At 41.0% G+C, this 15,435-nt stretch overlaps 1 protein-coding gene across 12 annotated transcripts in view; it reads left to right on the plus strand.

The window, feature by feature from the left end:
• Positions 1–15,435, plus strand: part of TAF1 (TATA-box binding protein associated factor 1) — an 84,150-nt gene that overhangs the window by 24,400 nt on the left and 44,315 nt on the right. For 11 of the 12 annotated variants that reach the window (XM_045051356.1, XM_004000620.6, XM_019823954.3 and 8 more), the window contains exons 23-29: positions 1,577–1,790; positions 2,247–2,412; positions 4,020–4,231; positions 7,501–7,609; positions 7,830–7,928; positions 8,228–8,405; positions 15,301–15,368. In XM_045051356.1, the coding sequence (XP_044907291.1) occupies positions 1,577–1,790; positions 2,247–2,412; positions 4,020–4,231; positions 7,501–7,609; positions 7,830–7,928; positions 8,228–8,405; positions 15,301–15,368 (1,046 nt within the window). The remainder of the gene's footprint in view (positions 1–1,576; positions 1,791–2,246; positions 2,413–4,019; positions 4,232–7,500; positions 7,610–7,829; positions 7,929–8,227; positions 8,406–15,300; positions 15,369–15,435) is intronic. The other variant, XM_019823953.3, reaches the window with a different exon arrangement.

The raw sequence follows: 15,435 nt of genomic DNA on the forward strand, positions 1-15,435 counted from the left end.
AAGGCCTGTAGATGAGGTAGAGCGATTATTGCAAGCTGGACTGTAGGTCTGTCTGTGGGGCACAGATGGAAGACATGCTGCCAGTCTACTACCTGCCTCTGGTCAGTCCACTACCTGCCTCTTGTGTGTATCAGGCCTGTCCAAGCCAGGGCTAGCAGTGCTGTACATCACGTGAGCATTCTGGGCATTCCTCCTCGAGAGGAAGAGTTTGTAATACAGAATTTGTGGATGGATTTGGGGAGTTGCCCTTGAACCCTCTGAAATCACATGTAAAATTCTGTACAAGTGTGCCTTTTCTGAGGAGAAGATCCATGGCTTTCAGAAGATTTTCAAAGGGGTCTTAGACCCTAAAAAGAGTTAAAAGTCAACCAAAAATTGCAGAAGTTGAGGGTGGGGATGATTAAGGCCTGAACTGGTTTGGGATAAGGATATTGGGAATGAAAAGAGAAAAATCAAGGTGACCCTAAGATTTCATTCTGGGCCTGCTAGGAAGATGGTGGTCCCATTGATTAAAGTAGTAAATTTCAGAGAAAGAACCAGGTGTGAGAAGGGAAGAAGTAACGTATGGAGTTTGAGATGCCCATGACTTTTCCCAGTATAGGTGTCAAGCAGGCAATTTAAAATTTGGATGTAGATACTGTGAGAGAGGGGATAAAGACTCCAGATGAAGATTTGAATGACTGTTCTCACTCCTAGTAGTGTTTCCTTTGTTTACTCCTCTCTGTAAAAGCTTTATGTAATTTTGTGTTCATACTACTTTGTAAAGATGTGATAAAGCCTTTCCATCAGTGTGGTCCTGGACCAGCAGTATCTGCATCACATGGGAGCTTGTTAGAAATGCAGAATCTTAGGCCTCACCCCAAACCCTACTGAATTTGAATCTATTTTAATGAGAATTCTCAGGCGATTCCTATTCATTCACATTAAAGTTTGAGAAGCACACTCTAGGCCTTGAGACTCTGGACTTGTTTCTCTGGGACAGTTTTGCCCCCTTGGTGCTTGGGTGCTTTTTTAAATTTAATTATTTATTTTTAATGTTTATTTTGGAGAGAGAGAGAGAGACAGGGTGTGAGCAGGGGAGGGGCAGAGAGAGGGAGACACAGAATCTGAAGCTGGCTCCAGGCTCTGAGCACAGAGCCGGACGTAGGGCTCGAACCCACGAACTGCAAGATCATGACCTGACCCCAAGCCGGACACTTAACCTACTGGGCCACCCAGGCGCCCCATTGAGTGCTTTTCTTTGACGTGAATATCAGCTACTTGTTACTTAGACTTTCTTTTGCTATTTAGAGGACTTCGAATACAGCTACTGTTCTTTTGTCCCCTAAAACAAACATATAGTTCTTTGAGGTCCTTTCAGAACTTTTTGTACTTAATAAAAAATGGGAACGTTGGCAGTGGTAAAATGAAGTCAGGAAAGGACAAATCAGTATACTTCGGGCTGGTGGTGACGTTGATGCTTTCTGTAGAACCATACTTTTGTGACATGTTGAGCTTCGAGGTTTCCACTCAACTCCAGGAAAAGGACTGTTTGGGTGGTAGGGGGAATGTGTGGAAATCTTTTTCTGCCTTGCAGCAGCAGGTTCAGCAGCATCAGGAAACAATCACAGAGATGATGACACAGCTTCTGTGACTAGTCTTAACTCTTCTGCCACTGGGCGTTGTCTCAAGATTTATCGCACATTTCGAGATGAAGAGGGGAAAGAGTATGTTCGCTGTGAGACAGTTCGAAAGCCAGCTGTCATTGATGCCTATGTACGCATACGGACCACAAAAGATGAGGAATTCATGTGAGTTTGACTCACCACTTTCCAGTATTATAAGGAGGATGATTAAAAAGAGGTGGGAAAGGGGGATGAGGTAGGTGCTTGAGTTTTAATGACAGGATTTTCTGTACAGTTGTCCTTGGCTGTCTGTGTTGACTGGGTGCCTTTGAGTTTGAACAGAGCCAAACCACAGGGAGAATTTCAGACTTGCTACCAAATAAAGGAATCTTCAGTTCCACCTGGGTCCTTTGCATTGTGGTCGGTTGGCAGAACTCTCCAGGATTACTCAGGATGTCTCATTCTGAGAGAGGTGTCTCCTGGCACGTGGAAGGCTGATGAGCGGGGGAGGTGGGAGTGCCAGGAAGCCCCTTTTATTTCTGTGTGGATGGATGACTTTAGTTGTGAGATGTTTAGCTGTCAGGACAGTCTTCTTGGCTTGTTTGCTTATGGTCCTGTTCTGTTTCCCTCCTTGTCATTCAGTCGAAAGTTTGCCCTTTTTGATGAACAGCATCGAGAAGAGATGCGAAAGGAACGGCGGAGGATTCAAGAGCAGCTTAGGCGGCTAAAGCGGAACCAGGAAAAGGAGAAGCTTAAGGGTCCTCCTGAGAAGAAACCCAAAAAAATGAAGGAGCGTCCTGACCTAAAAGTAAGTATTAATGTGGCATAATCATAGCTAACAAGGCAAAGGAAGAAAGCATGCTTTTTCCCTTAGCTTTTGGCATCCTCCCTAACTGGGAATGAGGGCAGTATTGTGGAAAGCTAGTTTGAGTTGGTGTGGCTGTCAGGCAGGTGTTACCGGTACTAGTGTGACTGGTACCAACAACTTAATCTGATGCCATTGGGTATTAATTTTATACTTCATCAGTTGGAAATATTTCCTAGGAGTTGAGATAGGTCTGGTTGAGATAGATTTTTTTACGTGTACGTGTGTGTGTGTGTGTGTGTGTGCGCGCGCACACACACACACCTTTTTAAAATTGTACATACTGAAAGAAGTAACAGAAAAACCTACAGTACAGGTTGCTTTCCATAACTTTGGTAGGATTTCAGATATTACTCTACAACGTAACTGTAATGTATACAATAAAATGAGGGAACTACGATATAGTGGAAAGAGCCATGGATTTGGAAACAGAAGATCTGGCTTTGGGTTCTGGTTCTGCCATTTAGTTGCTCTGTGACCTTAACCTTACCATACGTGTTTTTCTCTTCCATAAAATACGATACCTGTCTCATAGTGTTGTTGGAGTAAGTGATACAATGCATGAGAAGCACTTTATAAACTGAAATTCTCAGTAAATGTAAATTGCTGGTAACATGGACCGAGGTCTTTATTTTCAGCTTCCTTTCTTTTTTTAAAAATTTTGTAATGTTTATTTATATGTGAGAGAGAGAGCACACACAAGCAGGGGAGGGGCAGAGAGAGAGGGAGACAACAGAATCCGAAGCAGGCTCCAGGCTCTAGGCTCTGAACTGTCAGCACAGAGCCCGATGTGGGGCTTGAACCCACAAACAGTGAAATCATGACCTGAGCTGAAGTCAGGTGCTTAACTGACTGAGCCACCCAGGCGCCCCTCAAGTTCTTTTCTTATATATGGTATTCAATAAATATGACAGAGTATTGACCCTATTTTACAGATGAAACAGGTCAGTTGCAAAACTGAGATAGAGACTTGGTATTATCCTTTTCCTTGGGACTGGAAATATACCTTGGGCTTCCAAGAGACTTTCTCCAGCGTATTTAACATTTTCATACTTTACAACTTAAATTGAAGGTAGAAATCCTCTCCTTTTTCTTCCTCACTTGATTTTTTTTAAATGTCCGGTCTCTGGGGGTGCCTGGGTGGCTTAGTCGGTTAGGCATCCAGCTTCGGCTCAGGTCATGATCTTGTGGTTCGTGAGTTCGAGCCCCTCGTTGGGCTCTCTGCTGACTGCTCAGAGCCTGGAACCTGCTTCAGATTCTGTGTCTCCCTCTTTCTCTGCCCTTCCCCTGCTCACGCTGTCTCTCTCAAAAATAAATAAACATTAAAAAATTTTTTTTTAAACGCCCAGTCTCTGTATTTTATTTTTAATGTGTCATTTCCATACACGCTCTTTTTGTCTAGTGGCTTCTGGTTAAAAGGTGTAGAACAGTTCTGTTACAACAGAAGTTCTGCACCTGCCTTTGTTTCTCTCCTGCCTTCTATGTATCTTGTAAAGCGAATCTCACGTGGCCTGTTTACCTCTGACACGCTGATACTTTCCCTTTTGCAGCTGAAGTGTGGGGCTTGTGGTGCCATTGGGCACATGAGGACAAACAAATTCTGCCCCCTCTACTATCAAACAAATGCTCCACCCTCCAACCCTGTTGCCATGACCGAGGAGCAGGAGGAGGAGCTGGAAAAGACTGTCATTCATAATGATAATGAAGAACTTATCAAGGTTGAAGGGACCAAGATCGTCCTGGGGAAACAGCTGATTGAGAGGTAAGAGCACACAGAAAGCGCTGTGGAGAGATCTGTCGGAGGTTGAAGGGGGGCAGGGGTTGATATGAAGTGGAACTGAGGGCATAGGCGTTTTGATGGATTTTCCTCAGTAATTGTTTCCAGTAATGAAAATTGTGGTCTTTTGTCATAAAGCACTCCTTAGGCTCTCCTGCTTGCCTTGGGGCATGCTACCTAACTTACTGAGTCTCCACTTCCTTATTTACGAAATAAAACCACCTTTACCAGTGTAGTTGTGAAGGTAAAATGAGAGGTTATATAAGCATGTAGTACAGTGCCTGGCATAGAGTACTTCCAGGCACTCACTATATTTGTAGTCCTTAATCTCAGTGTTCTTTTTTTTAATGTTTGTTTATTTTTGAAAGAGAGACAGACTACAAGCAGGGGAGGGGCAGAGAGAGAGAGAGAGACGCAGAATGCGAAGTGGGCTCTGGGCTCTGAGCTGTCAGCACAGAGCCTGATGCAGGGCTCGAACCCACAAACTGCGGGATCACCACCTGAGCCAAAGTCAGATGCTTAACTGACTGAGCCACCTAGGCGCCCACCCTAATCTCAGTGTTCTGATAATGGACCACCCAGAAAGATTAAGGAGACATAAACTGTGTTATCCCTACCTGCCTCTTGCTCTCAGAGAATGTAACGGATAATCAAGTGGAGAAGTTTTTAAATTAAAAAACATTTTCTCCCTGACTTTTTAGTTAGAAACTTGCAAACCTACAGAAAAGTTGAAAGAATAATAGAGTGTATCATTCCTCTAAAGTTACAGTTAATGTTTGTCACGTTTGTTTCATTTTTATGTATCTAAAACTTTTTTTTGCTGAACTATTTGGAAATAAGTTGCAGGCATCTTGCTGTTTCACTCATAAATACCACACGTTAAGACTAAGGACATAACATACCATTACACCTAAGAAAATTAACATTGGGTCAGTAGTATCTAATATTTGGTTCTTATTTAAATTTCTCTGGTTGTCTTAGTGTCCTTTTTGGCCTGCCCCACCTCCAGTTTAGGATCCAATCCCAGTTCAAACATTAAGTATTTTGAATACTTCTTAATCTAGAACTGTTCTCTCTGCCTATTTTGGTTTCCATGGCATTGAATTTTTTGAAGAGTCCAGGCCAGTTGTCTCCTAAGATATCCCATATTCTGGATTTGTCTGTTTTCTCATTGATTACATTTGGATTAAATGTCTTTGGCAAGATTACTACATAGGTGATAATATGTACTTACTGCACCACATCAAGAAGCATATAATGTCAGGCTTTCTCACTATTTTGATCATTTTGTTTAAGTGGTGGTCCCCAGAACTCTCTTATAATAAAGGTATGTTTTTCTCTTTGTAATTAGCACGTGGGTGAATCTCCTGTTCCCTAACAATCTTTCTCTCCGTAGTGTAGCATCCGTTGATGATCACTGCCTAACTCAGTTATTACATTGAGGGTTGCAAAACCATGGTTTTTCTAATTATAGCATTCTTTCTACATTAACTGGCATTCTATAAAGAAGAGCTCTTTTTTCCTTTTTGTTTATTACTATGGATTCTGAAATTCTTCCTTTTGTAAACTTAGTGTAATATAATTTATTAACACTATTTTATGTTATTTATTTATTTTTTAATATATGAAATTTATTGTCAGATTGGTTTCTATATAACACCCGGTGCTCATCCCAAAAGATGCCCTTTTTAATACCCATCACCTACCCTCCTCTCCCTCCCACACCCCATCAACCCTCAGTTTGTTCTCAGTTTTTAAGAGTCTCTTATGCTTTGTCTCTCTCCCACTCTAACCTCTTTTTTTTTCCTTCCCCTCCCCCATGGGTTTCTGTTAAGTTTCTCAGGATCCACATAAGAGTGAAACCATATGGTATCTGTCTTTCTCTGTATGGCTTATTTCACTTAGCATCACACTCTCCAGTTCCATCCACGTTGCTACAAAGAATGAAACCATATTTCATTCTTTCTCATTGCCACATAGTACTCCATTGTATTAACACTATTTTAATTGTGATCCCCATATTGTCTCAAATTTGACCTCTTAAAGCCAGATCCTGTGTCCTTGTGAGAACTTATTTGCTTTCCAACACAAAATGTTCTAGGCTGTCCTTGAAATTTCCTTGTTCAAGACCTAGAATCAGCCATTTCTTCAAAGAGCCCTGGTTCCTTTTATTGGGGAATGGTATTTAGAACCAAGATTTAGGTGTTAAGTATGCTCATTGCCACTGAGATGTCCTTGCTTCTAGGCTTTTAGTGGATGGAACTAGGAAATAAATTTATATTGCAAATCACATATCAAAACCTTCATATCAAAACCTCCAATTCAAATTATATCTACAGAGTCTTCCTCTTCTTCCCCCATTCATATTTGTATCCTTTCTCTGGTTCCTGGCATCAAGATGTTGAATCATTTGCTCTGTCTGTACATCTGTTATATACAAAATAGTCTGAGAATTACAATACCAGTACCACTAACAACAAAACTTTAAAGTAGATTCAAGGTGTTTGCTCTAGTTTGTTGTCCTTAGGCTATATGCCACTGAAGTTGTGCAGTCAGGGTATTACATTTAAAATATATTTGAATGATTTTTTTGTGTGTCATTTTTATAATCAATTTGATACATAGTTATATTCATTTGTTCTTTTTCTTATTGAGGTAAAATTGGTATATAACGTAAATTTCAGATGTACAATATTATAAATCACTCCTATTAAGTTCGGGACTCTTTTCCATTCTTGGTTTAATTTATCAGTATCTGTAATAGTATGTTTTGAAGCACATTAGAAAAGGAAAATGTAGCCTCTTGATTCTATACAACGGAAAGGAAGAAGGTGGATGGTCTTTTAATGATTGAGGGAAACTAAAACTCATTTTTATTTCAAACCAAATTTTAATTTCTTCCTTGTTTCCATTGTAAGTAAGTTCAGCTTCCTAGCCCTTGAACCCTAAAGTAGAATGTTGGAGCTGGAAGGATTCTTGAAATTCCTTTATCCCAGTTCCCTTATCTTCCAAATAGGAAACTGAGGTGAAGTTGTGGCTTGCCTAGTTCTTTATTATTTGGAGATCATATGAGGCCTTGCCTGATCTGAGCCTTAGAATGTGGATATCTGGCCTTTGGTTTGGCTTTTTCCTCCCCAGGCTCATGCTCAGGTACTTTGGACTTCATTGTAGTCGTTTTTTTTTTTTTTTTTTTTTTTTTTTTTCTGGGGACTAGAGATACGGACTTAATGCTATGAAAGTGTTATTGATTACAGTGCAGATGAGGTTCGCAGAAAATCTCTGGTTCTCAAGTTCCCCAAACAGCAACTTCCTCCCAAGAAGAAACGGCGAGTTGGAACCACTGTTCACTGTGACTACTTAAATGTGAGTATCTGCATTGCTGCCTTCTGACCAGATGGGATTCTCATTGATTCCTCCAGCCCTCTAACCCATGGCTCTGGAACAGCCTTAGATTCTCCCTTTGGCCTTGCCCTGAAAATTATGCATACTTTTCATTACAAGATTTGTAGGCTGTAACCAGAAAGTACTATTTTTTTTGTTTTTCTTACCTAATGGAGTACTCTGATTTCTCGTTTCTCCTTAGAGACCTCATAAGTCCATCCACCGACGCCGGACAGACCCAATGGTGACATTGTCATCCATCTTGGAGTCTATCATCAATGACATGAGAGATCTTCCAAATGTGAGTTCATTGCATTCATGTCTACAGTAGGAATGGTAAGGCTCTTTGTTGTGTCTGTGATTTCAGATAGAGGGCAGTAGAGTACAGGCCAGGAACTCCTCTAATTCTTTCAGATGTAGTTTTTTGGTTTTTTGGGTTTATTTAATAGTTTACTAGAGGAAACAGACACCTACCTGCTTCATCTAGAAAGATTCCTTTGAGAGTTGATGGCGAGGTAGACAGGTAAAATGTGAGTCTTCAGGAATTGGCTCTGGCAAGTGCTCTTTGCTCACGGATAATGCTATTTTTTGTTGGCACAGACCTACCCTTTTCACACTCCAGTCAATGCAAAGGTTGTAAAGGACTACTACAAAATCATCACTCGACCAATGGATTTACAGACACTCCGTGAAAATGTACGTAAACGCCTCTACCCATCTCGGGAAGAGTTCAGAGAACATTTGGAGCTAATTGTGAAAAACAGTGCAACCTACAATGGTAAGAATCACCTGTTCCTTGACTGCAAAGGTCACCTTTCAGTGACCTAGTCACCTTACTAGTCCTAAATTCAGACTAGCTTGGACTGACTGAAATGATCTACAGTGTATTATGCATTTTGGGGTCAAGAAAATTAGTGCACATTTTTGTCATTTATTATTGCTTCTTTTTAGTCCCACTTTTGAATATATCCTCTGGAGAATTTGGAATCTATCTTTCGAAATGAAACAATTGCATGGAGATTAGTGGCAGGAAGAAGTGGGCCTAATTAAGTGGAAAGGAGAGACAGTGTGGATGGTATCTGCAATGTGTGTCCCTGTGACCGTGTTTGTTGTGAGTCTTTGATTTGATCTACAGATTTGTTAATAGGGGCTATTATCTGTTCCCTTTGCTCAAAAGCTGGAAAGGGAAGGAGAAAGAAATCTGCTCTCTGAGTCTTAAAAGAGGGAAAACAGTACAGCTTCTGCATATAGGGGAGATAAAGGTTTCTGGTCTCCAGTTGGATCCTTGAGCACAGATTCATGTATATAAGCGTGGGGATTAAGAGTACAGCCAGAGAATGAGTCATGGCTCTGCCACTTACTAATTAAGTTACTTTAGACAAGTTCTTAGACAAGTTACCCTAGACAGCCTCTCACAGCCTTCTCAGTATTGTCATCTGTAAACATGGGACAATAGAAGTACCTAGATTCTGTGACCTTTCACAAGCAGGCCTGACCCGTTTATCTAGTCTCCTGTCCAATGCCTGGCTCCCACACCTACTAGAGATTCCTGCCACATTTCACTAAATATCCTGTTGCCATTTCTTCATGCCTCTTGCACAGTCTGTGCCCTGTCTGGAATGCCCTTTCTTCCCTTTTGGTGATAAATTTCCATTCATATTTTCCAGACCAATTCATATCATCTCTTCATGGAGACTTATGCAGACTGCCCAAAATACCATTTTTTGATCCTCCGTGCTCCCCAGCACAATTAAATCAACTTTTATGACTCTTACTATGTTGTATACAGTTATTTATATATCCAAATCTCCCACCACTTTGTGACCTCCTGGAGAGACTATGTCTTATTCATCTTTATATTCTCTGGCAGAGCGCTGGACACGCACAAGGGAAGAATACATTGGTTAGGCCCAACTGTCATTCAAATTATAAGGATAAATACTTAAAGACAGTCAAATTGGGGGTGGCTCAGTCGGTTCAATGTTCGACTCTCGATTTCTGCTTGGGTCATGATCCTAGGGTGGTGGGATCGAGCTCTGTGTTGGGCTCTGCATTGAGCATGGAGCCTGCTTAAGATTCTCTCTCTCCCTCTCTGTCCCTCTCCCTCACTCTGTCTCTCTCTAAAAAAAAAGAAAAGAAAAAAGAAAAATCAAATTGAAATAGGAATGGAAAGGTGTAAGAGTCGACTTTGAAAATACAGAGCTGAAGTACCTGTGGGTCATTTAGGTGGAGATGTTAGTAAAAAAATAAGAAGTAAAGATTTTTTCATAGCCTTACATTCCCCCCCCCCCAGCTCAATTCTCTTTCTTCCTCAAACCTGTTGCTGATAATCATAGTAGTAGCAGTATTACCAGTGGCTCCAAGTGTTTAACTTGCATTGTTTTATTTCACCTTAAGAAATCTCTGAAATGGGTACTATTATAATCCTTATTTTTATGGATAAACAGATAAGATAAGCCTGTAGCGTTTAAATAACTTCACTAAGGTGGTCACACTGCTAAAAAGTGGCAGAGATGTGAATCCAGGTATATATAACTCCAGAGCCTATGCTCTTTTTTTTTTTTAAGGTTATTTATTTATTTTTGAGAGAGAGAGAGAGAGAGAGAGAGAGAGAGAGGGAGGAAGGGGCAGAGTGCAAGGGAGAGAAAGAATCCTAAGTAGGCTCTGCGCTGTCAGCCCAGAGCCCAATGTGGGGCTCAATCTCATGAACAGTGAGACTGTGACCTGAGCTGAAACCAAGAGTCGGATGCTTAACCAACTGAGCCACCTAGGCGCCCCAGAGCCTATGCTTTTAACCACTATGTTTCATATACTCTTCTCTATTTATTCACTTCCTGTTCATACCTTACAACCCTGAAGTTGCCTTCCACAGAAGTACCAGTAACCTCCCAATTGCTGGATCAAGTGGCCACATTCCAGAAATGCCTGTTTACTTAAACAACTTTATAGAGACATAATTCACGTACTATACAATCTACGCATTTACTTATTTATTTATTTTTATTTATTTTTATTTTTTTTTAAATTTTTTTTTCAACGTTTTTATTTATTTTTGGGACAGAGAGAGACAGAGCATGAACGGGGGAGGGGTAGAGAGAGAGGGAGACACAGAATCGGAAACAGGCTCCAGGCTCTGAGCCATCAGCCCAGAGCCTGACGCGGGGCTCGAACTCCCGGACCGCGAGATCGTGACCTGGCTGAAGTCGGACGCTTAACCGACTGCGCCACCCAGGCGCCCCACTTATTTATTTATTTTTAAATATTTACTTATTTTTGAGAGAACATGCGTGTGAGTGGGGAGAGGGGCAGAGAGGGAGGGGGACAGAGGATCTGAAGTAGGCTCTGAGCCGAACAGCCGAGAGCCCGATGCAGGGCTCGAACTCATAAACCGTGAGATTATGACCTGAGCCAAAGTCAGATGCTCAATCAACTGAGCTACTCAGGAGCTCCCAATTCACGCATTTAAAGGAATCAGTTTTAATATGTATTACCCACATGCTACCACGTGGTAGCATGTATCAGTACTTCATCCCTTTTTATCATCACCTAATGTTCCATTGTATAGATATACCCCATTTTAAAAATTTGTTCATCAGTTTGTAGGCATATGCATTATTTACACTTTCTGATTAGTACAAAAAATGCTGCTGTGAACATTTGTGTACAAGCTTTTGTGTACACATTTGTTTTCATTTCTCCTAGATATATATCTAGGAGTTGAATTGCTGGTAACACATGGAAGCTCTATGTTTAACTTTTTGATGGGGTGCCTGGGTGGCTCAGTTGGTTGAGCATCTGACTCTTGATTTCTGCTCAGGTCATGATCCCAGGGATGTGGGATCGAGCCCCATGTTGGGCTTCATGCTGAGTGTGGAGGCTGCTTGAGATTCTCTCTCTCTTTCTTCTTCTCCCTCTCCGTCTCCCTCTCCCTCCCTTTCTGCCCTTCTCCCCTGCCCCACTTGTGGGCTCTTTCTCTTAAAAAAAAAAAAAAGTTTAAAAAAAACTTGGAGCACCTGGGTGGCTCAGTCAAAGTGTCCAATGCTTGATTCCGGCTCAGGTCATGATCTCATGGTTCATGAGATCGAGCCCCACACTAGGCTCCATGCTGACAGCACGTGCTGACAGCCCTCTCTCTCTCTCACTCTCCTGCTCACTTGTTCTCTCTCTCTCAAAATAAATAAGCTTTAAAAAAAAAAAACTTTCTGAGAAACAATCAAATAGTTTTCCAGAGCAACTGGAGCATTTTATAACCCCGTCAGCAGTGTGTAAGGGTTATGATTTCTCCACATCCTTGTCACCACTTGTTCATCTTTTTTATTCTAGCCATCTTGGTGAATGTGAAGTGGTATTGTGGTTTTGATCCATATCTCCATAATGACTAATGACATTGAACATCTTCCCCCCCCCCCCGTTTTACTGAGATAGAATTGACATATAGCACTGTGTAAGTTTAAGGTGTATGGCATAATGGTTTGGCTTAATGTAGTGTGAAAGGTTTACTGCAATAAGTTTAGTAAGCATCTGTCATCTCATATAGATACAGTAAAAAGCAAAAAAAAAATTTCTTCCTTGTGATGAAAACTCTTAGGATTAACTCTCAACAGTTTTACTGTATATCATAAAGCAGCGTTAGCTGTCATGTAGTCATCATGCTGTACATTACATCCCTAGTGCATATTTCTCTTACGATGGGAACTTTGTACCTTTGGACTGCCTTCCTCCAGTGTCCCTATCCTCTACCCCCTGCCTCTGGTAGCCACAAGTCTCATTTCTTTTTTATGAGTTAAAAAAATTTTTTAAGCTTATTTATTTATTTATTTTGAGAGGGACAGAGACAGCACGAGTGGGGGAGGGGCAGAGAGAGAGGGAGACAGAGAATTCCAACCAGGCTCTGCACTGCATGTCAGCACAAAGCCAGACATGGGCTCGAACTCACAAAACTGTGAGATCATGACCTGAACTGAAATCAAGAGTTGGACGCTTAACTAACTGAGCCACCCAGGCACCCCTATGAGTATTTTTAAGATTCTACACATAAAGTAGTCTTCTACACATAAAGTCTTTGTCTTTGATGTTAAGCATCTTTGCATGTGCTTAGAAATCTTTCTTGAACTTTAGTGTATTTGGCACTATTGGTCACTTGTTGCTCCTTGATACTCTCTTCTCTCTTTTCCAGGAGTATTTTCTCTAATTACTTCCCATCTTTTTCATTCCCATGACTTCAACCACCATATATCCACTGATATCACTGTCTCCAGCCCATACCTCTCTTCTGAGTTGCATACTCATTTTCCAGTTGCCTGCCAGACATGTCCATTTTTCAGTGCCCTACTGGCAACTCTTTATCTGATTGCTTTATTTAGATTGATGATATTACCATCCTTTCTTAAAGTTTGTTTATTTTTAATTTATATCCAAGTTAGCATATAGTGCAATAATGATTTCAGGAATAGATTCTAGTGATTCATCCCCTATGTATAACACCCAGTGTCCGTTGATATTACCATCCTTCTAGTTGTACAATCTAGAAATGATGGTCATTGTTGGTTCTACCCTCTCTTCCCCACCCTCCTAGATCACTAAATCCTATAAATTGTATCCTCAATGGTTTGCTGGAATACATCCCCTTCCTTTCAGTCTCTGTTACTCCTATCTTAGTTGAAGCCCTTGTCATTTCTTTAAATTTTTTTTTTTCAACGTTTATTTATTTTTGGGACAGAGAGAGACAGAGCATGAACGGGGGAGGGGCAGAGAGAGAGGGAGACACAGAATCGGAAACAGGCTCCAGGCTCTGAGCCATCAGCCCAGAGCCTGACGCGGGGCTCGAACTCCCGGACCGCGAGATCGTGACCTGGCTGAAGTCGGACGCTTAACCGACTGCGCCACCCAGGCGACCCGCCCTTGTCATTTCTTATTCAACCCCTTGCAACAGCTTCCAGACTTTCCTTTTGTTGCTTGTCTTAATTTTTCATGCTGTTTTTTTTAAATGTTTGAGAGAGGGAGAGCAAACAGGTAAAGGGCGGAGAGAGAAGCAGAGAGAATCTCAAGCAGGCTCTGTGCTGTCCATGCAGAACCGGACATGGGGCTGCATCTCACAAATTGTGAGGTCATGACCTGAACTGAAGTCAAGAGTTGGGTGCTCAATCTACTGAGCCACCCAGGCACCCCAGTTCTTCACATTATTGATAAGGGTATTTTTTTCTAAAACACAAATTTGAAAAATTATTTTCCAGTATAAAATCCTTAGTGTCTTTCTATCACCTCTGAGACCTCTATAATATGGCCCCTTCCAAGTTCCATTTCCTATTTCTCCTCCACACATACCTGTATTGCAGTTGTACCAAACTACTTGTGGTTCTTGTGAACTGTGTTGCTTCACGTTTCTATTAATTTGCTTACTTTATACTTTTGTACACTTTTTCTTCCCTCTGGAATGTCTGTCTACCCTGTTGTCTATCTGATGGACCTCTACTCTTCATTAATGACAGGACTCATGTCAGTCACAGCAAGCCTTCCCTGCTTCCCAGTATGCAGATTTAATTGTAAAACAACTTACAACCTGTCTCATATGCAAGCCTACCATATTTCATAGCAACCAATGTATTTCTCTATTTGCACTTACACTCAGGTTTCTATTTCTCTGTAGGTATACATGTACATATACACAGAAGTATACAGAAGTAGAGAGAGAATAAACCTCAGCACACGTATTCATCTAGTTCAACAATTACTCTCATATGGCCGATCCCTGTTTATTTAGTCTGTATTTCCAGATGTTTTATCATTTCATGCATAGATACTTCAAGCACTCGTACTCTGTCTTGGCAATTATTTATTTTTATGTCATTTGACCCAAGAACTAAGGTAGGAACTGTGTCTTATTTTCCCTTCATTCCCATCACTGACCACATCACACACCATCATTAATCATTTGTTGGATGAATAAACGAATGAATGCTAAATTAATTAGTTGAGACTAGAGTTGAGGTTTAGGGTCTGTGGAGGAACACTTACGTAAAAAAATAGAGGAAGATCAGCAAAGGATACTTGAAAGGAAGCAGTCCAAATTATTCTAGATGAAAATGTCTTGACTGTCTCTATAACGAGCGTGAATCAGGGCAGCCATAAGTGGGGAGTGGAAGAAATAGTTCAAGGATTTTCTGAAGCTCTTGTTATGGATTTCAGGGAAGGTAAATAGTCGCAGATGGGATGGAGAGTCTTTTATGACAAAGGCTTTGGATTAGCCATATGTTGGGAGGACATCACAAACCATGAGTTCTGTAAACAAAAATTACAATCACAAATTTTATATGCTAAGTATGGAAAGATTGTAAATCATACATTGATCTTCTCAGCTATCCTTAAATTATCATTCCCCATCCACTGTATCATTTTCAAGGTATTAAAGGCAGTGGTATCTATAATAGTGCTGTTGGATATATGTAAATAAGGAAGTTAAAATTAGTTTATTCATCCATGCTGTGTATCTGCCATGTGTTAGCGCTGAAAAAATGGCGATAAGACTGCTATATCTGTATAACCTAGTAGCTAGGCTGGTGCCTGGCACATATTAGGTGTTTTAAGTAAATGTGTTAAAAGTCTCGAGTGGTATTGGCAGCTCTTGCCTCCCATTTTTAATGGTCTCATCTCTTATTGTTCCTCTATACATTTAGGTCCGAAGCACTCATTGACTCAGATCTCTCAATCCATGCTGGATCTCTGTGATGAAAAACTCAAAGAGGTAAGATATTTAAAATGAGAGAAAAGCAGTGGAATTTGAAGGTGGCTAGTAAGCAGGGTTGAGGAAG

This window comes from Felis catus, chromosome X (assembly GCF_018350175.1).
Source record: "Felis catus isolate Fca126 chromosome X, F.catus_Fca126_mat1.0, whole genome shotgun sequence".
Taxonomy (NCBI): domain Eukaryota; kingdom Metazoa; phylum Chordata; class Mammalia; order Carnivora; family Felidae; genus Felis; species Felis catus.